The 26,948-nt window shown below is 35.2% G+C and overlaps 1 protein-coding gene across 2 annotated transcripts in view; it reads right to left on the reverse strand.

Moving 5' to 3' along the window:
• Positions 1-26,948, reverse strand: part of ACBD6 (acyl-CoA binding domain containing 6) — a 136,328-nt gene that overhangs the window by 61,075 nt on the left and 48,305 nt on the right. The window contains exons 5-7 of one of the 2 annotated variants that reach the window (XM_033094024.1): positions 17,107-17,212; positions 5,981-6,070; positions 4,054-4,112 (exon numbers count right to left, since the gene is read on the reverse strand). In XM_033094024.1, the coding sequence (XP_032949915.1) occupies positions 4,062-4,112; positions 5,981-6,070; positions 17,107-17,212 (247 nt within the window). In that variant the 3' untranslated portion in view covers positions 4,054-4,061. Of the gene's footprint in view, positions 1-4,053; positions 4,113-5,980; positions 6,071-17,106; positions 17,213-26,948 lie in introns of those variants that run through there. The other variant, XM_033094023.1, reaches the window with a different exon arrangement.

Here is a 26,948-nt window from a genome sequence, read left to right on the forward strand (position 1 = left end):
TCCACAAGTGCAAGAGGAAAGGCCTGGTGAGGACACAGTGAGAAGGCAGCTAGCTGCCTGCAAGCCACGAGAGGTCTCATCAGAAACCAACCCTGCCAGCACCTTACTTTTGGACGAGAAGCCTCCAGAGCTATGAGAAAACGTGTGTTGTTGAAGCCGCCCAGTCTATGGTATTTTGTCATGGCAGCCCAAGCAGACTAAGACAGAGAAAGGATAAAAGTAACAGGATAGGGAAAAAAATATGCAAGGCAAACACTACCCAAAGAAAAGCTGATGTGACCATATAACATTAAACAAAATACATTTTAAGCAAGAAAAACTAACAGATTTTAAAATGGCCATTTCTCAGTAAAGAAAAAAAAGGATCAATTCAACAGGAAGACAAAACGATCTTAAATTTATATCTCATATCATAGTCTCAAAGTATATAAAAATGGACATAATCAAAAGGAAAAGCAGATAATCAGATTTTAACACAATTCTCTCAGTAACTGATAAACAAGTAGATAAAAATCAGTAAAAATATAGAACACTTGATTAAAACTCTTAACCAACCTCATCTAAATGATATTTGTAGAAGACTATAACAAACAACTACAAAATACAGTCTTTTCAAATGAACATGTGACATTCTCCAAAATACGTCATATAATGGGCCAAAAAGCAAGTGTTAATTTCAAAATACTTAAACTGTCCAGACTATGTTCTCTCATCATAATACTCAAACAAAAAATGAACACAGAAGGAGAACTGTAAAGTAACCAAATGTTGGCAATTAAACAGCACACATCTGGAAAACTCATCATTCAAAGAAAGAAATCACAGTGGAAATTATAAAAATATTTTGACTAGATAATAAAATATATCCAAAATCCGCTGGATGCATCTAAAGTAGTGCATAAAGAGAAACATATATCGTAAGTACAACTATTAGAAAAAGTAGTTGAAAATCAATGATCTCAGCTTCCATTTTAAGAAGCCAGAAAAAGAACAGCAAATTAAATCCAAAAAAGTAAAGGGAAATAATAAAGAGCAGAAACCAATGACACAGACACCAAACGTACAATGAGGACAATCAACAAAGCTAAAAGTTTGTTCTTTGAAAAGAGCAATAAAATTGATAAATCCTTAGCAAGAATAATCCATAAAAAAATAAATCACCAATATCAGAAATGTAAAAAAGAGATCGTATACACACGTTAGAGTGACTAAAATGACAGCAAGATGACATTATGAATAACTGTAGGTCAGTATTTTACAACTCAGGATGGAATGGACAAATTCTTTGAAAAACCCAACTTATTAAAACTGACAAAAACAGAAAATATGAGCAGTCTTTTATCAGTTAAAGATTGACTCTGTAATTCAAAGGCTTCCAGGTTCAGATGACCTCACTGGTGAATTCACCTAAATATTAATTTACCTGTAGTGTTTGTTTAATGTCTTAGCACAGGTTTTTGTTTTTGTTTTGTTTTAATGGTTAATCTAGGTATTACTGTGTGTGTCACTTATTAGTCTTCACTGGCATTGCCATTTTACCTCCTGTCCAATGGGGGCAAGCAGTGCTCCTTTCTCCCACCAGGGTGGAGCCCGAAGAGAGAGATTGAAAGGAAAATGCCATAAGCTCTGATTCAGGCAGTCACCTCATGTATCCCACTACTACTAACACCTCCCTGTACTCACACCCTTCAGGTTCTTCATGCATATTTTCCCTTTGAGGTCAAATCGCCATAGTTGGTCCTTTCAAAGCTGGTTTCACCCATGTCTCAGGGTGAAGTATCTCAGACAGGTGACAGGATGGCGATATGAGTCACAAATGATGATTTGGGGTGGCGCTGAATCCATTAAATCCCATAATAGATTTTTCTTCTAAAGAACCATACCATGTTTTTTTTTTTTTACCCCACCCAATTAAAAAAATGGGCACAGGATCTGAACAGACATTTCCCCAAAGAACATAAAAATGGCCTATAAGCACATAAAAAGATGCTTAACATTATTAACCGTTAGGGAAATGAAAATCAAAACCACAGTTAGATGCCGCGAGGATGGCTAGAATCCAAAGACAGACAATCGTGTTGGTGAGGACATGGAGAAACGGGATCTCTCATACACCGCTGGTGGGAATAAAAATGGGCAATCACTTTGAAAAACCATAAGCAGTTCCTCCAAAGTTTAAACACAGAGTTACCACATGACTCAGCAATTCTACTCCTAAGTATGTACCCAAGAGAAATGAAAATACAGGTGTATGCCCATGTTCAAGAATGTTCACAGGCACTTTATTCATAATAGCCAAAACCGAAAGGAAAAAAAACCCCAAAAAACTCAATGTGCATCAACAGGAAAATGGATAAATTGGGTATATGCATACAATGAAATGTCACAGAGCAATAAAATAAAGGAACAAATAATATATGTAACAACATGGATGACTCTCACCAATGTTATATTGAGCACTATAAGCCTGATCCAAAAGAATATATATGATTCCAAATATATTTGAATTTCAAGAGCAGGTAGAACTAATCGATGGTAAGAGAAGTCAGAATGGGGGTGGGAGGACTGATATTGACAGGAAGTAGCTTAAGACAACAAACCTTCTAGGGCTTTTGGAAATGTTCTAATTTGATATAGGTGCTAATTACTTTGTATTAAAGCTGTGGCAAATAAAATAAAAGATCTATATAATGGATTAAGTTGTATTCTTAAGATTTTTTGTACTACATGTACCTCAATGAATGTGTTTTATAATCTCAATTATTTTAAATAATGAAGGAAAACTACTCTCATACAATATTGTACCAGGTATCCTTAAAATGTTATATACATGTAAGTAGAGAAATAAAGACAAGAATGAAGTGTACTCAAGTTTTATAGTGGAGAGGTTAAGAGCCTGGTTTTGGGGTCAGAATGGCATGTTCAAATCTAGATTTTGTCACTTAATAGCTCTATGACTTCTCAAAGCCCCTGTTTCTTCATCAGGAAAACACAGAAAATAATACACCTAAACCACAGGGATTGATGCGATGAGTAAAAGAGACAATACACATAAAATGATTGGTATATGGTAAATACTAAAAAACTGTTTTATATCGACCTCTCCCCCCACACAATAGAATTACAAATGGTTTTATTAATATTTACTGCTTTATACCTTTCTCATGGTTGGTTGGTTTGTTTTTCAGATGCTGGAGAACTCTGAATTCAAATCTACAGAATGTGGAAGTTATCCTATAGGCAGTACAGCCATTAGAGTTTTGACCAGGTCAGCGACATAATAAGCAGCAGGCTTGGGAAGCTTCCGTTGGCTGCAATATGCTTGGTGGACTTGTGGGGGAGGGGTAGGTCTGGCCAGGAGCCGCAGGATAGCCTTGAGCTAGAGGGAACTACTGTCATCATTTTAAACCCCACAATAGCCTGGTCAAATCTAGAATTGTCATTATCTCCATTCTTTTTTTTTTTTTTAATATTTTCTATTTATTTCATAAAGCTACAGAGGGTGTCAAAAAATGTATACACATTTTAAGGAAGGAAAAATCTGTATTAAAATTGTAATACTCAATATACACCGATAACAAAAGATGATACAAGTCACATGTATACTTTTTTTGGCACCCCCAGTATATATGTATATGGAATTTCTTTTTTGTTCAGATTCATTCATTTATTCTCTCATTCCACACGTATTCCTGTTTTTTTAAATTGAGGTATAGTTGACATATAACATTATATAGTTTCAGGTATACGACATAATGATTTGATATTTGTATATATTGTGACATGATCACGACAACAAGTATAGTAAACATCTCATGTTTTCTCATTTTTTTATATATACATATTTATTTTTATTAGTTTTAGGTGTACAAAACAATGTAATAGTTAAGACATTTACAGCCCTCACAAAGTGATAAACCTCCCCCAATCTATTACCCCTTTGACATGGTATATAGCTGTTACAATTCCACTAACTCTATTCCGTATGCTGTACTCCACATCCTGTGACTATATATACATATTAAATTTTAGCTGACATACAATATTATTCAGCTTCAGCTTCAGGTGTACAGCGCAGTGGTCAGGCATCTATACCGTCCATGAAGTGGTCTCTGTAATAAGACAAGTGCCCGTTTGACATCCTACAAAATCTTTACTGTTTTCTCATGTTTTTGAAATCTTTTACAACGTATATTCACTGAGGTATTTACTGAGAGGGCATGCTGCTCTGTGCCATTATATAAACCACAAGGTTATGTAATTTGTAAATCACATGGTTCTTAAACGTTTCAGTACCACCCAAACAAAACATTTTCCTTTGGCATTTCCTAACACCTAGTCCACAGTGGAGACATCTGACACCACAATGCTGCGACTTCTCCCCGACTCCTGTTCATTTCCTTGGTGTCATTTTACAATAAATCTGAGAAAACCTAGGAATAAATCCTCAGCATTCAAATAGTTTTTCAAGTGCTTTGGGGGTAGTTTCAATCTTTCTCCAGGGCTTGAAAGGTCAAAGTTACTTGAGAGGTCTGTGGGGTGCACGTGTGTGTATTTAACCCCTATCCTAATCGCAAATGTGGTTAAAAACCCAGCTTCCAGAGTTGAACTAAAAATCAATACGAAGCAGTGGAAGAGACAAAACTGTGTCCCTAATACTGCTAGATAACAAATGAAATCTATAAAGGATCTTTCTTAGAAATAAAATTTAAAGTTCCAATTCCATCAGTCACAGAATGTAGAAACTGCAGTGCAATAAAAGTGTGTAAGAGATATAGTGAAGAGTAAAAATGACAGGAAAACACAGAGTAGATTTTGATGCATCTCTAATTACCCCTCCATTTCAGGCTAATGGTAAAAATTAGTCTTCAGATAGTTGATAACATCAGCCTGTCTTTGCTGGTTTAGTAACCAAGATCTGTGGCCAAGCAAATACTTCTAGTAAAATTGATTTTCCTTTTTGGCAACCAATTGGCCAGTCAATAATAATGCTGTTTAAGAAAGACTGAGTCATGAGGGAGATGAACCTGTCCTTCCATTTATTATGTTTATATTGTCTATATGTTAAAAGAGTTTTCAATGACAAAACCAAAGAAGAAATTACACGAGGAAAGCTATTCTGAGAGCTCATCTCCAAAAGCCCTCTGACTTGGAAGGATGTTAGCAACCCAAACTGACACAGCCAGAAACGTTCCCCAACTGAAGCAAGATCACATGTATTAGGATCATCAATAACAAAGGAAAATTGAGGCTAGGGTCAACATAAAGTGGTCATATGAATGAATACACAGAGGAGGAAAACACTGGCTAGGCATACAGTCCTAACCGATCCATCCTGAAAACCTACATGGAACTTTTACGTGGAGCTGACGTGCAGTAAAGAGTGTTCTATAAAGCCACATAAGGCAGTTTTCGGTTCATCTGTTTTACGTCACCCAAACAAACAGAATACAGGAAACCCACAGGCAAGAGCCTCAGGCTATGCCTAACTTGGGGACACGTCCCTCCAAAACACTCCCTAACAATCCAAATCAAATAAAAGATAGGAGTGCACCAACAGTTTATTTCTTTTGTTTTAGTTTGTTTTTTAACTTAGTGGTGCTTGGGGAACGCAAGGATTGGAAAGATGATTTCCAAGTGCACATACAAAAATAACAGGAAAAATTCTGAGTAAGTAGGGAAGGAATCTATTCTAAAAGATATTAAAACATATTTTGAAGTAATACTTAAGAAAGCACATGAACAGATAAGCAGAGCGGTGGTAGAGAAGAACAGCCCAGAAGAAAGGGATACGGAGAGTGACAGCTTAATGGGTGGGTTCAAGGTCTCCTTTTGGGGTGATGAAAATATGGAACGTAGCAGCGATGATTGTATAACATTGCTAAACATATTAATGCCTCTGAATTGTACACTTGACAAGGGCTAATATGGTGAATTTTACCTCAATTTTTTTTAAAAAAGCTCCCTCTTCATCACTTACCTGACAATTAATGTCAGCTCTATATTGTAACAAGACTGTGACTAGTTCCTTATGTCCTCGATCACATGCCCAATGCAGGAGAGCTCTGCCCTGTAAACAGAAAAAGATAACATGACTCTGTTAATCCAGTTGTGGGGCCATATAACAGATATAACGTTTTAAGAAAGATAAAGTCCTATGTAAAACTGTGGTTGGTTATTCTAAGAATGACTGATATAAAACGCTCTGTGGGAAAAGCAGTAGACTTTTCGAAATCAATTGGAAATCCTAAGTTTTATTTCAGGAATCTGTTATGTTCTAGCCCAATGACTTATTTCAGCCTGATCAATTTCTTCACCTACAGAGTGGAGATGAGAAAAATAGTAACAACAATAAAACCAATAATATTTGTTGATGAATGAGCTGCAAGATAATGCTTTGTGCATTTTAAAGTACTACTTCATAAATGTAAAAGATAGTTTTCTTAAATTATTATGTTCACTTCTTCTGATGAAAGAAGTCATACAGATTAATAAATGAGTACTTAAACCTAGATGGAAATCACAATCTAAATATAGTATATTTAAATTAACTCGTTTATTCCTTAAAGTGTAGGAAAATTTAATCAGTTTGAAACTAAACATTTCTCCTTAACGTCCCAAATTTACACTCTGAAATATTTCAAAACCACTAGGACAATCTATCTGGTGTCTATGTTTAAATGTTGATTGAAAGCTACTTGTAAAATAGAATAGATGATAAACTGTTAGACGAGGTACTAAATATGGGAAATTTAAGTTAACCGTTTTCTACCGAAACTCAGTTACTATCAATGAGTTAATTCTATTCTCCACCGCCAGAAAATCTTGGTTTAGTTATTGAAAGAAGCCTACTTGGTCCAATGAATAAACAAAACCCCCAAAGCTAAGGCTTTTCTAAAGAAATGAGTGATGTTTGGCTTAACGCTAGTTTTTGAGGGTGGTAATGATGTTGTCATTTTTAAGGAATGGAATGTTTTTCCACATTAAGTTGAAATCCCTGCTTTATGTCATTTTAGAAAAGATTTAAGTAGATATATAAGCTGGGACAAAAATGGCTTTAAAGTAAAAAGCACCTTTCAAGAAAGCTTTTCTAAACCCACTTGTACTCTTTATCTCTCAGGCTCTCTTCAACCACCTATTAGTTCAATTAATTAAACCAGGAGATAGGCTTGAAACAAACAAACAAAAAAACAAAGACAACTTCTTCCTTACAAATTGTTCTTTTCTTTTTCTTTCACTTGCTCAATTTATTTTTATTTACCAGTGAATATGTTTTCCAATAGGCTTTCACAAAATTCAAAGAAGGGGAGCAGTAAATTCAAAAACATGGGCAAATCATTCACAATTTGTTGTTGTAGCAAAACGATTTTGTTCAGAGCCCACTAAGAATTTTTAGAAATGGAGACAACTCAAAAAGCCAAGGAAAACATATACAGTTGAGTAGAGAACAGCGTTTCCTGTGTTAAAATGTCTGTAACTCTAATGTGTACTGGCCTGCTATTACCAGGGCACTGATTTCAAACTCTCCACATGAATAATTAGATATGCTAATAAGACTCTCAGAACAAATATCAATGTATAAAATATTCTATGGTTCAATGTAACTGTTTCACAGCTTTTACATTAAAAGAGTCAGATGAAATTTCAAACTCTATCATTTTTTAGTTCTAACTTTTAGTGTACATTTTATGGCTATTAAGTTAAACTAATGACAAGAATTGCTACATAATTAAAATGATGTGTGATACACTTACACCGGACACCTACCAGAACTACCTAATAGTTAAGTAAGAAAACATAATGTATCTAGTACTTTTACCACAAGATGTATAGATAATTTCCACTTCTTCACTGGGTTCCTGATTTTTCCTTAGGTTTAACCCAATAGGGCTACATCAATTAATATTAAAATATAAATCCTTAGGTGTTTCAATGGGAAAGCAGACAAGCAACACTTTTTACTGTTAATGGGAGTTATATTTTAAATTTCCCATATAGTGGTGCCAAAAATTTACTTTAGGGGAAACACCTCTGACTGGACCTCAGTAGTGATTTTCACTTTGGATATATTTTCCAGAAGGGTGGCACCCGTATAGCAACGTTTCAAGAGGGATGATGTGCTCTCAGACATTTACACTATGCTTTTTAACACGTTGCTTGACCTGCAATGTAATTAATTTTTGTAACACATTATTTTAATGGTACACTAATTAACCTTGAATTAGAATGATTTCTCTGACAATGACTTTCTGTAGAAGTGCTGGAGATATCTACATTAAGACTACCTAATATTTTTATGCAGTATTAAGAAGCTCAAAAACAAGAACAGGATTAAATATACTTGTAAATAAGCATAGATAAAATAAATCAGGCTTTGGAATTTTTACCTTCAAAATGTCGTGTGTTTAATTGAACAAAGACCAGCACATGCAGGTGTCTGAATATGATGACACTTTACTTCTTCAACTTACAAAAATGCCATACATAAACAGGGTCTAATTTAAGATTATTAGTTCAAATAATAATATAACCAGTAATTTGCAGAGATGCCATCCTCGTAACCATTTATGACAAAAGCAGGAAATAAACACCCGTGGTTTCTTTCCTTTCTCTTTGTGGAAAGGAAAACCATGATTATTAGGTGCCCATTAAAGCTTTATCTGCTTAAAGACTTTATCCAAATTTATGAGGTATTTCAGCTATTTTTATATATAATTGTTTTATGTATCTTCTATGAATATCATCTCTTACAAATTTTCAATTTACATTTATTTTTACTGCTACCACAAAAGCTGACAATTCTTTGTATCTATTTTTAACAACTCTTTCAAAAAAAAATATCCCTGAAGTATTTAGGAGATAAGGGGAGAAAGCCATTATTAGAAGAAATCCTTGTTAGGCCATCAAAAGACCACAAGCACTGTTTGGACAGTTCTGGATAAGTTCTGGAATTCAAATACAGTAAAACACAGGGAGGAAAAAGTTCTCATCTATTAACCAAGGTGCTAATGCTGTCCCACCTCAGACAGATGAATGACTCTAAAGTGCTTTGAAAGTGCAGGGTGGCAGCGAACCTATTAAGTAGTATTACTTTCGTACCTTCTGGAAAATACAGAGTGGGTTTTAATATTTTAAATGCTTCTTTGATATCCTTAGTTACTTGTCCTTAAATCATGCAGATTTTTTTTTGTTATTAAATTAGATTTTCTCTGGGATATCACAAATTAAACATGAGACTCTATGATAGAACAAGTCTTGATATTCTTCCGATATTTTGAGAACAGTTACAAAGCATGTACACCATGCATACAGTAGACAAAAACATGGCAAAGGTGGTACGTTTAAATTTGTACGAGTTGTCACCTTGCCCTTCCATCAAAGATGGTATGGTGCAGTACTGTCTAATTAGCAAATGAAATACTGCAAACAGGTCGACTTGAATTTCTTTCTGCAAAAAAAATTGAGTTTCAATTTACAACTGCAGTAGAGGCTGATGTGAACCATCCCTAACCTGTGACGACTGTCTCCTCTCTCCTATCCCTGTCTTCTGTCCTTCGCTGCTGCCACTGCTGGCTAAGTGAGAACTCCCCACCTACAACCACCGGAAACTACACAACGCCTCCTACTTCCTCCCTCAGAGTGAACCCATGATATTGTTTGAAAAACTTGAGGATAGGGATAGGGTCGGGAGGCAGTTTAAGATCTCAAGATGTCCCTACACGGAAGCAGTAGCTCCCTGTGGAATAATTTATTTACCAGCATTAAAAAGAAAACCACAGGGCCGGCCCGGTGGCTCAGGCGGTCCATGCTCCTAACTCCGAAGGCTGCCGGTTCGATTCCTACATGGGCCAGTGGGCTCTCAACCACAAGGTTGTCAGTTCAATTCCTCCAGGCCTGCAAGGGATGGTGGGCAGCGGCCCCTGCAACTAAGATTGAACACGGCACCTTGAGCTGAGCTGCCGCTGAGCTCCTGGATGGCTCAGTTGGTTGGAGCGCATCCTCTCAACCACAAGGTTGCCAGTTCGACTCCCTCAGGGGATGGTGGGCTGCGTCCCCTGCAACTAGCAATGGCAACTGGACCTGGAGCTGAGCTGCGCCCTCCGCAACTAAGACTGAAAGAACAACAACTTGACTTGGAAAAAAGGCCTGGGAAGTACACACTGTTCCCCAATAAAGTCCTGTTCCCCTTCCCCAATAAAATCTTTTTTAAAAAAGAAAAAGAAAACCACAAACCAATATGCACAATACACATTTTTTTTATTAGTTTCAAGTGTACAGAGAAGCCACTGTGGAAAACAGTATGGAGGTTCCTCAAAACATTGAAAATGGAACTACCTTATGACCTAGCGTGATACACATTTAAAATAAGCAACTACTTGAACTTTTTCACTGGCTAAGATCTAAGGTAGAAAAAAATGGTGTTGCTGAGTTACCAGGGAATTTAAAAAAAATCCCTTCGCAAGCATTTTCTAAACCTTAATGGTAGTGACTTAAGAGTGAAGGAATAAGCAAGGAAGATATCACTTCATCCTGTGTAAACTAAGTAATAACAGCAATAATAAGGTGTCCTGAAAACAGCCCAGGTGTCCTTCCTAAGACAATAAATAATGACAATATTCATGATGGAACATTGCTCAGCAATATAATAGAAGTACTGATCTATACAGCAACATGGATGAATCTCAAAAACATTACGCTAAGTGAAAGAAGCCTTACACAAAAATGATTCCATTTATATAAAGTTCTACAAAAGGCAAAATCAATCTACAGTAGAAAAATTATCAGGACAGTGGTTACCTTTGTACAATAGGAGAAAGAACCACCTGGGAAGGAGCATGAGGGAACTTTCTGGGGTAACAGTAAGGTTTATATGTTGATAGGAGTTTCTGTTACACAGTTATATGCATTTGTCAAAATTAATCGAATGTGCAGTTAAGATTTGGGCATTTCATCATATATAAATGATATCTTCAAAGAAAAACCAAATACTGACTTTTAGTTAATGATATGCATGCTGAAACATTTAGAAGTATTTTTGCCTGCAAAATACTTTGATCATCAAAAATAACATAGACTGATGGATGAATAAAGAGATGGATAGATATTGATAAAGCAAGCATAGTAAAATATTAGTGGTAGAATCTAGGTGGTAGGGATATACACAGTCACTGTAAAATTCTTTCAACTTTTCTGTATGCTGAAAATTTTTCATAATAAAATGTTAGAAAAAATCAAACAAAAATTAGTACACCCATGTTCACAGCAGCATTATTCACAATAGCCAAAATACGAAAGCAACTTAAGTGTCCATGATGGATATTTGGATAAACAAAATGCAGTATACATATAATGGATAGTATTCAGCTTTAAAAAGGAAGGAAATTCTGACACATGCTATAACATGGATGACCTTTTAAGACATTATGCTAAGTGAAATAAGCCAGTCACAAAAAGACAAATATTGTAAGATTCCACTTACATGAGATATTCACATTCATGGATACAGAAAGTAGAATGGTGGCTGCCAGGAGCTGGAGGAAGGGGTGGGGAATGAGGAGGTAGTGTTTAATGAGCGCAGAGTTTCAGTTGGAGAAGAGGAAAAAGTTCTGGAGATGAACGGTGGTGACGGTTGCACAACAATGTGAATGAATTTAGTGCCATAGAACTATATACTTAAAAATGATTAAAATGGTAAGTTTCTGCTATGTATATTTTACCACAATAAAAAAATAAGTTGCCAAAGCTCATGAGATTTTAATTACTTTCACTATTGTCTAATTTTGTATTAAATATGAGTTTCTGATGTAAAGTACGAGTATTACATAGGCTTGATTTTTAAGTGGTGATCACTACATTAATGCAAATGAACATAATTTGACATTTCTCAATTATTAGTGGGAATAAACAAAGTTCCTTCAAAGTAATATTTTCATCAACAATACAACCAAAATAACATATACTCAAATGTAAAAAGTTATTTAAGAGGATTCGTTTTCTTCTTCCTCAAATCTTAAATAAAAGCATAAATTTAGCCTTACTCTACTGACTCTGCCTCTTAAATCTTTTGTTTCTTTGTTAGGTTCATACTAACAGTTTTGCCAGATTTTGTAAGTTTGTCAAGACAAAAGCATGTAAATTGTATTCTGATATGAGCCACAGATTTAAAACAAAGCAAGAAGGAAAAAAAATGGAATCAAGAGAAAGTTGATCTCCTTGAAAATATTCGAAAGGATCAGTAAACACATGTGAAAATGGTGTAACAATTGTACCTTCACAAAGGTAGAAAGGAAAGAACTTAACTAGAGACACAGCCCAACAAAAGAGGGATTTGGAAGTGCATTAGATAAGAATCTATAGAAAACCAAAGAACTGTACTTACATGAATGCTTTTGGGGGGAACAATGATAGCTTGCATTGGAATAATGTCATCTATTTTGTTCAAATATTATTATATTGCTACATTTGTCCTAAGACAAACTTAAATTATGTAAAGATTTAAAATACTATTTAAATATCATCAATAAGCACGTATTTAGTGTCTATTGTATATGGCACTGACTTGAGAAATATGTGTGACAAGAATTACACAGACATAATTTGTGTCTGATGACTGACAAGAAAAAAAAAGAAATATTCTGCTCATATTTTAAATATACTTTACAAATTATTTAAATCATTCCTTATCCTTAAAATATATTTTTTTTGAAAAACCATAAATATTTGGCACATGTGGGCAGCTATATTAATGTGGCTCGATAAAAACTGAACCACCATTTAAAAAACTTAATAGGCTTTAAGATTTTCTCCTTTACATTTCTCTTCATATTATCTCAATTTCTAAACATTTCTGCAAATGGTTAAAAAATGTAATAACAGTGGTAATTTAAGTTTAAAAAATGAGTACATATAACACCATGATGCTATAAACTTGGACCTTAATACATTTGATATCAAGACAGCTTCCTGACTAGTAAGCATAACTATAAAATGTTTTTCTATTAATATAGAAAAAATATAGACAGTGTCCTAATTACTATATCAGTAGGAAACACCATGTAATTTTCTCAAATTAGGAATATATGTCATACTCTATTAGTAGTAATTACTACTTGAATACAGATATATATCAGGAACTACAGTTATGCATAACAATAATTTCATTATGGAATATCAATATTTTACTTAAAAGGCATCATATATTTGTATATATATATGTATATATACACATATATACATACATATGTGTGTGTTCATGTGCTATGAGTTATAGATCCAAATATATGCATTTCAGACAATACAATAATTGTGTTTATTTTAAATATGTGGAGATGCAAATGTAGCTTATCATTTTGTGACTATAAGTAAATTTCTTTATGTGCTCATAGAAAATTTTAAGTGTAATAAATGTAATTGTTAGTCATCTAAGGGCAAGACTGAAATTGGGTTGAACCTGCTATATAAACATTTTAAATAAAGTCCTACCCCATCCCAAAGAATTCTAAGCAATCAGTAGAGAAATATCTGAAGTTCATACATAACATAGTCAACACAAAGAAGAACTGGATGTCCTTTCAAAACTGTGATTGTTACCCACCTTATAGTTGGGGAAGTGTCTTTTTTCTGATAAAGGAGTTCAAAAAGTATTTAGCTAGCAACTTCACTTTGAGGGTATATACTTTTAGTCCATCATCAAGGCTTACCAAGCTGTTTTATTTGCCAGAGCTTTAAATATCGTGAAGCAGTACCATTTATCTTATTTAGGATGTTAAGTTTAATTCTAATTTTAAGCTCCCATCTCCCTTATGTTCTTAAATTAATTCATACAAATCCCTGATTAATAATAAAAGAGCTTGCCATCAGTATTCAAAGCCCAGCCTGAGTTGTCATGGCTGAGAGGGCAGAAATCTGCTTGGAGCAATGAGAGAACCCAACTGAATTCTTGGCGTCTCAGTCTATGAATGTGTAAGCACTTCATCTGTTCATGGAAACACAATGTTCTGGCAGGCTGGGGGGAAAGGTGCCGCCTGGTCAACAACCTGGAGGACCCGGAAACGCACTACATCAAAGTAACTGGATGCCCGAAGCAACACATTTTACAAGGGTTCCTTTTAGTTTCACAAAACAATCATGTTATTTAGCGTAAACTATTTGTGTTCTAGACATTTAGCTTATCCCTTATCACTGCTGTCCAACAATCTTTGCAAAGGTCATGTGTGGATTTGATTTTTAGTACTATTTTTATACATTTGTCCAAACCCATAGAATGAACCTCAAGGTGAACTAGGGACTTTGGGTGATTATGATGTCTCAATGTAGGTTCACCCTTGGTAAAAAAATGTACCATTTTGGTGAGTGATGTTAGTAACGAGAGGCTACACACGTGTAGGTGATGGGGGTACATGGGAACTCTCAGCACTGCTTCTCAATTTTATTGTAAACCTAAAACTGCCCTCAAAAAAGTTAAGTTAAAAAAAGAGGTAAGTGGCTTCTTATTCACTTCTTCACTGTATTATCTTACTTGCTTCATATTATTCATTAAGAACAATCAAGACAACTAAAACTTACTGAGTGCTTACTATGTGTGTGCCAGGTACTATATAAATGCTTTATATATATTAAGTCACTTAATCCTCAAAACAACCCTGACACAGGTATTATTATCCCCATTTTACACATTAGGAAACTGAGACAGAGAACAAACTTGACAGACGTCATATGCCTAGGTAGTGAAAGTGCTAAAACTTGAACCCATGCAGTCCAGCTCATCACCATTATACTTACTACTCTGCTTCTACTTGTTCATTCATTCAATTCTCATTAATTTGTCAACTTTTCTGAGCGTGTGAAATGTGCCAACAACTGTGATGGAAACATTTTCAACAAGGAAGACCTCAAAACATTTACCTTTCTCAGGCAGCTAATGGAGAAAATGCTCCACCAAAACCAAGAAATAAATAAAAGGGGGAGCTACTCGAGTAGATACTCCATCAAAATTGGGAAATAAACAATAAAAGATGAAGACCTGGGATCCATAAAACAGAAGAATCTAGGAAAGAAAGGAAGAGAATTTCCAGGACAGTGGTTAAGTGAAATCCCAGGATGACGTCTATGCACAGGCCTGGAAAGCAACCAGCCCAGATAAGAGATGAAGAAGAAAAGAGGAGTTCCAGAAGGGACACCACTAAAAAAAATATGGGATTGATCACCTGATGTGTTTGACTGCACTGAGAAGACCTCTGTTGGGCAATCTGAGGAAAGAATTAATGAGAGAAACATAAAAGACTAAGAAAATATAAAACCAAAAAAGGGAGGCAATTATTAACCTTAAGAGAAAGCAAATGTTGTACCATGCTATGTAGATACATTATCCGTAACCATGTAATCATTCATTCCCTTGCCTTACTTCTCTCTAATCAGAGCCGACTTCCTACCGTACTGACCTGGGGCTTGGCTTCGTGACTGGTTTTGGCCAAAGGAATGTGAGTAGGTGTGACACATGCCACATCCAGGCAAAAGCTATAAATGTGTTTGAGGGGTCTGGTTCTGTCTGCCTTTAGTTTCTGCCCCAGACAGTGTCTACCTACTGAGACTGTATCTCAGAATGAGAAGATACACAAAATCAGGATGAACTGACCCCAAACTACGCTAGCAGCACCCAGTCGAGTTTCAAGTGATCCAAAACCCGTGTGAAATATGAACAATACATATTTTGTTAACCACAGAAATTTGGGGTTGTTTTTAGCTACAGCAAAAGCTAATACACATAGTATAGTCCATAGCTCAGCAATGAACAATATTTACATAATCATAACAATTATAGTCACATAATTCTATTATATGATTAATTATATTGTAATTAATTATATTACAATAGTCATTGATTCAACCGAGATTCAATCAGAAAGCTGAAACTAACAGTTGTGATATAAATATGTTAGCAGATGAGGAGAGCGATAGGGTAAGATGAGTAAAACAGCTAAGTCCTGATATAACTTAGAAGAAAATCAATAATGTCTAAAGTTGGAAAATCAAGAGATACAAATATATTATTAAGACTTATGTAGGTTAAATTGAAAAAGAAACAACTAAAAGAATTGAAAGTTTTTGCCTAAGGGGATAAGAATCAAATGTGAGAAAGATGCAGGTAAGGGAATGGTTTTTTGTGCTATTGTTATAAGATGTACTTGTATAGTACTATTTGATTTGAGAAAAATGATTAAAAGTGAATTAGTAAATTTTGCTCCTTTTTAAACTATAATTCGGGGACAATTTAAGCTCAATATATGAACAATTTTATTCACAAAACAAATAAATTTAAGAACTAACATATTTTACAAAATAATGTAGTACAGGATCCCTTTAAATAGTGGACCCACATTTAAATGATTGGATTTACCAAAATTCTGACAGTTTTCTAGAAATATATTTATTGAGCAAAGGATGATATACCTGTTTCAGATATAATGACAGAAGACACTAAAACCAATTATAAATATTTTTATATTACCTGTAGATTTCACTCATGTCAACAGTCTCTCCCTTTATCATGAACAAATAGAAGTTACCTGAGTGCTGCATATTTCACCCAGTAACTTCTACAACATGGACAGAAATATGATGGATATAGACGCAGAAAGTATTTCAGTTCCATCTGTCATTGACAATATGTTACAGGAAAAGATGGTGCGTAAAAGTGAGATAATATTAAGGGCTAACCTCTATAGAGCGCCCTCAATTAATACATAAGTTGATGATTTATCTACTCTACACATTATCAATGATCACTGCCTGTCTTCTTCCTAACAACTGCCATCTTTTGGTCATTTCAATCAGCTTTCACTGCATTACCAAAGAAGGAGAAAAATGATTAAAAGTGAATTAGTAAATTTTGCTCCTTTTTAAACTATAATTCGGGGACAATTTAAGCTCAATATATGAACAGTTTTATTCACAAAACAAATAAATTTAAGAACTCATAGACATTCTGCTACACTTTTAACCATACTGTACTTGGAGTTGTAGTTCATGGGCTTGCCATTTAGAAAAAAGCATGGGGGCAGAACAACAAAGCATAAAAAAATAACGAACAGGGTATGCTTTTCGTACCTCTTCATCTTTCATGTTCACATCCACGTTTTTCGATTTGATGACTTTGGTTATATGGTCAATGTTGTTTTCCCTGCAGTAATCAAATATATTTTTGTCTTCTTCCCTAATTAGAATAAAAATAAAGTGTTTGTGTTACTAGGTAATACATAAAAGTTACATCTTTTTTAACCTGACCTGTTTGCTGCTGACAAACTTTATAAAGAATTTTACATGATCAAGAATGCATTTTCAATAAGACATAAAACATCCGACCTCTGAAACGACTCAAGTTCTTAGCAATTATAATGATAGGAAAAAGCTTCATCGCTTCAACAAGGTTCACAGGTACTAATATAACATCTTGAGTTGATTTTCTTGGTGCTCTTCCTCTCTCCAGTTACTTTTACACACTGACAGGCACATATTTCCTCTGACTCAGAATTTTCAATTGTTGCACTGTAGTAGGAAGGTCATTTACTGCTGTCTGTACAGAAGTATCCAAAGATCAGAAAACAGTTCACTACTGTCTTACGGGCAAACAGAATAAGTTGATTATTACCCAAGTTTAAAATATATTCTTTAGTGTATCTGTATAATTTTAAGGGAAAGATAATTAGCAAGTAATTTTCTTAAGAAAATTAAGGGAAAGATAATTAGAGCATCACAAAATTCAGAAATCCTTCATGAGATAACAGAAAGACTTGGAACAAAAACTGGGAAGTGTACTATGTACCCGGCACTATTCTAAGTATATCAATATACTAAATTAACTTACTGTCATTCAACTTCACTTCACAGATAAAGACATAGTTAAGGAGAGAATATATGACCTGCCAAATGGCACCACATTCATCAAAAGGAGAACAAGTCATTCAGATCAATTGTTTGTATATAGTACATTTTCTGTTATATCAAACTATATCTTGACTAGTCAGCTGTAGTCTATTCCAGAATCTAAAGCAATTCTTAACACGAAGTCTATGACTTCTCTAAAATAGGATACAGAATTATCTATGTAAATGCATGTTCATTTTTCTGGTGTGTGTGTTGTGTGTGTGGGGGGGTGGGTGGGTAGTAGCTTCAAAGAGATTGTAAAAAAGGTAAGTAATTTGGAATATTAACAACGAAAAGATTCAGTATGTGGACTGCATTTTCTGGACAGGAATATAAGAATGCAATTTGAGTTCCAAAAATTACAGCTAGTGTGTTTTATAATATCCAAGGCCGTAGCTTCCATTATCAGAAATTAAAGCACTAGTAATGTGTAAGAAGGGTATTCGCAGATGAGAGGGTCTGAGTGGTCCCTCTTTGAATCCCAAATGTGTATGTATATCTATGCCATAAGCAATAAAAGAATAAACACAGTACAAACATATTTAACTTTTTATTTTGCTTCATATATCTTCAATATGTTTCTTATAGCAATTATTCTGATTTGGCATATGCATTTCTTGGAGGGCAGGGGGCACTTTTTCATCTGAATATGTGCTTATCATTGCTAAATAGGACAGGCACATAGAGGTATTTCTAAACTACTTCAGGGTAGAGTATACAATGTAAACACCAAAAAGAAACTCAATAAACTCACCACAAATGTGCTACAAAGTTGAGTGACTACTATAAACACAAAAAATTAAGTATCAAGTAAGTGATACTCTTGGGCTTAGTTGTTTGTTACAGTTATCTGGCCACACTCCAAGCTTGACTATCTCACCGGCCAGCAACCAAGCTGTCCTAATACAATGTCACCACCTAGTGGCCAAAATGGACAGATCTGGAGCAACAGCTTTCTCCATTTCCATTTCCTTTCTTGCCGCCTCACACAGCATACAAATCAGATTCTCTTTTTCCCTCTACATTTCCCTGTTAATAGTCTTCCATAGGCAATCTTTCCCTCTATGTCCACACTTAAACGAAAAAACATATGCAAATGAATTCAACTATTACCAAATATAGTAGAGCCTTAATAAATGTTAGTGCCCTTCTACATCTTCTCTTTATCTTCCTTCCTGATGATGCTCACCCAGTTATCTTTCTCCCTTTCTTTGCTGAAGGTGAGTGATAAGGTGATCATATCCATCCTCTATGGATGAGGATGAGTTATGCTTGTGCTGCCACCCTCAGGGAGGTCACACATTATCCCTAGCACAACACAGAGGTCTCTCTTTAGACTACTCCAACTTTTCTGAAATCGACAGAAATACCTTGATATATCTGAAGGAAAAAAATTACTGGCTTCCTTTGAATTCTTCTGCAATATAAGAACACACCCTTATAGGAAAGGGGGGTGGCGTTTAAGGATGGTCATCTTTCATTAATCACAGGAAGGACAGATCCTTGCCCATTCCCCAAAACGCTACCTGCGCCACTTTCGACAAAGATTGCATTTTCTTATCGTAAGAATTTTTCAAGGAGTTAGGTTTCATGGCAGGCCACCTGACGTCTACCTAGCTACTATTTCATCTCCCTCACAGAATTAAAAAAAAAAAAATTATGGGACTAGCTCAGATACCTAACCATTTAATAAATACATTCAATAAATATTTCATCAATTCATGTATTTATCAAACAATGAGCAATCAGATATAAAACAGTATTCCAGTAAACAGACAATAAAGAATGATTTACTGCACGAATGGAAACACAAAGAAGAGTAAGCCAGTATCTACACAACACTCGTATAAACAAATGCCACTAATTCCTCAGACTAAAGGATGTATACCTGCGGGGTTTGGGAGCACACAAAGACCTCTAAAGGGGTATGAGTTCTAAATAATGGTGTTCTAAAACCAACGGTGCTTTAGAGTCAATGAAGCAATAGGGTAGGTGCAAAATACACAGTGCCAAATGGACAAGTGAACAATGGTTGAACGAATTCATATACACTGAGTCACAATCCTCCCTCTCAGAATGCTACTAGGTCTGCGACTGGTTTCAGATAGTTAAAGGAAACAACCAGTTAGTTTCCCCCATGCCCGTTGTGTGGTAATGGCAACATCTTCTTGCACCAAGTAATAACTATTTTCAGGCTGGGTTTTATATATGTAGTGTACCTAGTTCTAGGACTAAAAAATTCTAAGAGCCTCAAATAAGAAGTTCTATTTATTATCTTATTTATGTTGTTAATATGCTGTTAACACACCTTTTCTCAAGAAAGCAACAACAAAGGAAATATCTGTGTCCCGGGTATTCTTGTAGATAACTCGTTATACTGGAGAAGTTATTCAGCCATGATTTATAAAGACACCAGTCATTGGAAATGTATTTTCACCTTTTAAAACCTGCTTAACTCTAAGAAAAGTTGGTTGAAAATTTCTGATACTTCAAATGCATGTAAGAAAAAACAGTTCAGTTCTGATAAATTCCTGCAAAACCAGTGGCCACATCAGAAAAAAATCCATAGAACCCCTTGGCTAACAGGCTCTACAGAGCTGAGTTACATTCTCAACCATTAAGGTAAGTCTAAAATCAGTAAAAACAATTAATCCAAAGAAAACATCATTGGTTTATTGATAAGTAAAAGACTACAGTCTCTAATTTTACCAGTAAAGCACATTTGGAAAAACACTAAATGGAAAAGGAATTTAATTTAAAAATTTAAACCGAAGATAATTTACTATATTACTATAATAATAATTATCAAATTCAATTTCATTAATTTGAGATTACAGTGATTCTTCAAACATTTCAGGAGCAATCTAGTGTAGCAATTAAGAGCAGTTACTAACCATGTGACCTTGGGCGAGTAATCTAACCTCGTTGAGTGTCAGTTTCCTCATCTGTAAAATAGGGATATTAATAGTATCTACACCTCACAGGATCATTATGAAGATCAAGTGAAATAATATACATAACATATGGAGTATAATTATTAGTATACAGGAAGTGGTCAATAAATGTTAGCTGACATTATTATTACTTTAAGGTTTTAGCATATGGTGTAAGCTGAGGTCATTTCTCATAGATCCTTATATAACACTGTCAATCAATTCATCTAACAAATACTAATTTGACCTTCAAGAAAATAAGAATAAGCTGATGTGGTTGGGGCAGAGTGGACAAAGGGACAGTGGGGAGCAGGAAACGGGCATTAGATGAGATGATGAGGGGCTCTGGAAGACATCTTAAGGATTTTAAACTTGTATCCTAAGTGCTATGGGAAATCATTAACAGGCTTTAAGCAGGGGAGTAATACGATGAGATCTGAGTTATAAATCTGGGGAAGAGACAGCACAGGAAGTGAGGAATCCAGTTCTCAAACTGTCTTGGCCAAAAGATGATGATTGTTTAAGAGTGGTAATGAAAGTGCCGACGCAAGATGGTGATAATGGAAAGCAGAATAATGGGGAGTGCTTTGGAACCTGAAGAAACAGAATTTCTGATATGCTAGGGGATGGGAGAAAGAGTAGACCAATGTGACGTAGAGTCCTAGGAACGACATACCCATAACTATATGCATCTTTACACACACACACACACACACACACACACACACACACACACACACCCCTTGCAAACAAGGGTAAGTGCCTAGCATTTCACAGGTACTACATACAGATAAGCATATAAGAATGAGAGTAGAGAAAGATTAAAAGGGTAGACAGAAAAGAGAAAATCAAGTAGAGAAAAGGAAGAGGGGGATGAAAGAAAGAAAGAAGAGGGAGAGGAGATGATGGTTTCAGTTCATTAGTGACCTCTTGTTCAAAAGGGGCTGTTGATATGCAAACCGGTGAATTTGCCTATATGCTTAGTTGGCACCATGCCACTGAGGACACCAGAGCTAAATAAAGCTCGGAAGAAACGGGTAAATATGAGAGCCAAGAGACTCTTACAACAGTTACTGTTTATGTCAAGACCCACTTGTCCCAAGGGACCCATTTTCACATAATCTATAATTATCTCTTTGCTTTAATCGCCTTGTCATTCCTGTGACTCTCATGGGCACTGGAAGAGGAAAAGCTCATTAACTAAACCTTTTCTCCTCTCTCCAGCCACCCATGGCTTTTAATTGCTTGGTGTGTTATTATCTAGGAGTGCAACTGGGATCATTTTCATAAGAAAGGGAGGTAGAGAGGAGGAAGGGCGCCGTGAGTCCCTGAGGTATGCTCCACAGACAAACCTTTGCTTTCTCAATTATTTATGCCAGCTGAGGTTTTACGGGCTGAATAAATCCATAACTCAAGTTCATTCTGAGCAGTCAGATCCTCAAGGGGGAGTCTCCCACTTGCCTATCCACACTTGTGTAGTCCTCAAAGAATAACCCGAATGTAACAAGACATATGTCATCCAATTTATCACCTATGGCCAAAGTGTTAACACAATGTTGATCATGGACAACACAGGGAAATAGGGAAAGATTTCACCATTACCAGCCAAACAGATGGAAGGAAGCAGGATAATCTTTTTGGTGCTAAGGGCAATGAGTGGTGTTAATGGGACAGTAGTATCCCAGAATGACTTAGACTATTGAAGCATAAAAATCCAAATATTGAATTGTTAAGATACAAACTATGTGTAACACATACTATTGAAGCCTCAGAGTCTTATACAGATTTGTTAAAAACAGGTTTCTCTCAATCAGTGTGAAGCTTTGAATAAATAACTAAATGGAATTTTATACCACTTGACTTTATAAATCCCTTACAATAAAATAATACCTGTTGTAGTCTTTTGCTCCAATTACACCCCTTTCAGGAAAATTTTAGAGTACAATTTTGTGTAGCTTTCACGCTACTTTCATTCCAGTTCTATTTTCACCAAAAATACAAAATTAAAGCATAAAATAATCACTTTCATTCTAGCTTTTTATGCTTATATTCCTGTTTTATAATCAGTACTAGAGAGCAGCCAATGAAATGATATTTCTAAAATATTTTCAAATCCATTATTGTTTAAAATTTTTAACTTTATAAGTCAATGATGAAAGAATCTATTTAAAATTCTACAGGCTTTTGTGTCTGACCACGGCAGTGACCTCTGGTATTTTCTGCCAAAACAGTTCATTTGTCTCGCAGAACAACTAATCAATTCCAGAGCCCATCAATCATTTTAGTTGTATACTGGTCTGCTCTTGCTCAGAGAAGGTCCAGATGGCTGCCTGTGTAAGTGGGATTAATAAAATTCTGATAGATTACATAGCATCAAACTACAAAATATAACAGGGGCGATAAAATCGTACTGTAGGATGAGATGGATATGTACACGCTTCATTTATTGTATTTTTAATTCTTGCCCTAATTCTCAATTTATGTGCCAACTGCTAGATAAAACCTTCTAAGTATACAAATCACCAAAAGTGATTTCTTGTTAAGTGAGTCAGTCTGTGTAGCACAGAACCAATTGACTCTTTGCAAAGCCCTTTTCTTATTAACCAGAGCTTTATCTGCCAGTCTGCAGTATAAATGAAGCACAACGGATCTTGACACTAGACTAACTATCTGTGAGTTACAAGACTTCTTACTCTCTTGCTTCTATAGTTCCAAACACGGATCTTAACAGCACTGGCTCTCCCTTCCCTGTTTTCCATTTTCTTCTGCAAAAACCAACAGTCTCTACCTAATTCTATAACCAGACTAACGTGTGATTTTAGTTTCTGCCTTATGTCCTAGGTCTCAACTGTGGGGAGTAACAATACTAATAAAAGCTAACAGTGACAGAGTAACTTATTTTGTGCCAGACACTGTTCTAGGATGACTGTGTGTATGCATTCCTATACCCACATACGTGCCATATGCAAAAGTTACCCCCATTTTACAGATAAGCAACTTGTCCAAGGTCACAGAGCTAGTAAGTGGTAGAACCAACACTTGAATGCCAGAAGTTTGGCTCCATAATTTTTTGTACTTAATTACCTCACACTATATCCTCTCCATTACACTACAGAACAATTAACTAGCTTCCGAAGGAGAAACTGGTGTCAGGGCCCTGGAATAGTAACATACAGATCTGCACCTATGACATTATAGTGTCACTTTCTGTGACAGAGTGGAAATAAAGGTCAGAATCAAAGCAGGCAGAGGGTAAGCTCAGAATTGGCCCCAGTGGCCCTTAACTTAAAAACTTTTACAGTAAAACTAAAATGAGTCCTTAACTTGTCACCTACGGCGCACATCAGTCAGGAAAGCTGCCATAGCAATTGTGCCCGAACCTTGTAAAAAGGGGTGTATAAGATACTGGTTTTCCTGATCTTTAAAAATGTGTGGGGGAAAATGAGACGTTTATATACTGAAGTTTCCAAAACAGACGTTAAAAATACATCTGTATGTGGTTTTTAAAAACAATGGTTCTATAGAAGAACACTTTTCCTTTCATTTAAGTTTACCATTTAATATTTCTAAAACTCTAAAACCTACTGTTACTTTCACCTCAGTTGAACATAATTCTGCCAGGAAACTGCAATTAGCTTCAGTTAAAGCACAAGTTTCTCTTGGAAAAAATAAAACACCAGATACTTTATTTCACCAAAGTATAAGCAAAATTTGATTGCATAAACTTCAACAAATAGCTGCTCCTTCACTGGAATAATACAAAATTTCAAAATAGAATAATTTTTATCGTGATCTAGTTTGTTATGCTGGAATTCTGCTCAATTATAAAATGAATTTTCTAATATAAGAAAATGACTAGTTGCTGTAATTTCTGATCTGCTGTCCTAACAGATGACTGTTTGTAATAGTTAAAAGGCTTTTAGTGGCCCTCCCACATTCATGTTTCTTACTGTTTTATATTTTAAAATACCTTCCAGAATACAAAGATTTAGATCATATCATAAGAACACTAATATTTATTTATTTATTTATTATTTTAAGAACACTAATATGTAGATGACTTAATGAAATAAGGCCAAGAATAACCAGTTTTGCCTATAGCGGATGTTCGTATTTCACTCGATTAACCAATAATGTTTATTAAATATACATGTAGATGTCAAAAATATGGCGAACATACTATTCAAAGGTGAAGCTGAGAAGCACAAATATCCAAAATGTTTTGTTTCATAGATTCATCATAAATGTGTGTTGAGTTGAATTAAAACCTCTACTTTATGAAAGTAATATTATTTTGTTACTGTTTCTCATGATCAAAATTCTAAATATTTAAGTCACTTTTTTAGGAATTTAATGGAGTTTAAGCAGGTAGGTTAACTCTTCCAATATAGTTTAACTCTATCTTAGGAATATTCCAATTATCCAGATATCTACTCTCACTTCACCTGGAGTACGTGTGTTTTGTTTTGTCTTCTGTAGAGGTAGTGTGATCAGTCAGGTCACTGGACATTTCAAAAGAAACTGTATTCAGCATGTCATTTTGACAAATACTAGAATCTGGGGGTACTTAAGGAAATTGGCACACAAAAATAAAGATCACTCACTATTACTTCCAGAAAAGTGACTGATATTGTTAGAAAGTATGTATGGTGATTTTTAAAAAGCAAACTCAAGAAACTATCTCAATTTATTTATCTAACTAGGAAAGTAAAATAGCCTATACATTTTTGTAGTTGCTTAGGAAAAGACGTGAGGATGTGTGAATCACAGGAAAACCAAAGCAGCACTCTCTGCTTTATGACAGGCCTACCAGGATAACTCTACGTGAGCAATACTGCTAAACCATCAGCTCCTTAGGGAAGCAGCCGTGCACACCTCCCAACCTCTGCCACTTCTACTAGATCCTCATAAGTTCTGGGAACTTCCTCAGACAGTGAGCATACAGAGATGCATAAAATACGATCCTGGACCTCCACAAACTAAAAGTTTAGTGAAAAGAGTAGTTTTTTTGTTTTTTAAATATACTTCAATGTGGTATAACATGATAAATGCTATAAAAAAAGTGTGAACAAAGGACTATGGGAAAACAGAGAAGGAATGACTAACCTCCCCACCGCTTACCATGTAGAAAAATGACTTGATTGAACAATGAATAAACTCTGACTAGTAGGGTTAAGGTTCTAAGGCACCATTTTTTTTTAGAAGACTTAAGATGGACCACACAAATTATAAGAAGAACCCACAAACACTTTCTGAATATATAAGAGCTGAGGGGAAGGCTAATTAAACTCTAAAAATACTTTCTAAACTATGTTTCCTCAAAACTGTATGGACTCCTCAGAATTCTCAGGGACCCTAAAAGGGGTCAGGTGGCAAATGTACTCCAGGCCAGTAGCAGTGTTAAAGAGTATCTTTATTCCCCTCAATTTTCCAGCACCCTTCCCCCATCCCACGCCAAATAAACATTTAATCTAAGCAAAAATGGTGCGCTTCCTGTGCAAATAGATTCAAGACAGGACCCCTAGTATTAACTAACTGGTTATGAACTGGAAACTATGAGCTTTTAAAGGTTTTGATTTCATAGTGGTATCAATAACCTTCCTCCTAGAATGCTACCTTGGAGTTATCACCACTTCTTTATGTGGTGGATAATATCAACAAACTCTTCTGTAAGAGTGAAGCATACATTTTTGGTACAATTTCCTCTTCACTCTGTTAAAACAGATATTTCCCTTCAATAAATTTAGGTAATCCCAATTTTCCACTTGAAAATTACAGTTCATTTGTACCATTTTAATGAGTAAGAAAAATTCAGATATCTCAAAAAGGGTAGGAGCATCAGAGATTCCTATTTCTTGTTTTTATGTGTAAAGTAACAAAACTTAGAAAAGTGTGTCACATGACTTTAAAGCAGGATAGAATCTTTTTCCTGATTTACACAAACACGGTGCTGAAAGAAAATCCAAGAAATTTTATACATAACATACAAAATTTAAGACCTTTGTTAAACTATACAAAACAACTTTAAATGTCTTTAAATTGTGGTAAAAAAATGCATAACATAAAAATTACCATGTTAACCATTTCTAAATG

Source organism: Rhinolophus ferrumequinum, chromosome 22 (assembly GCF_004115265.2).
Source record: "Rhinolophus ferrumequinum isolate MPI-CBG mRhiFer1 chromosome 22, mRhiFer1_v1.p, whole genome shotgun sequence".
Classification (NCBI taxonomy): Eukaryota; Metazoa; Chordata; class Mammalia; order Chiroptera; family Rhinolophidae; genus Rhinolophus; species Rhinolophus ferrumequinum.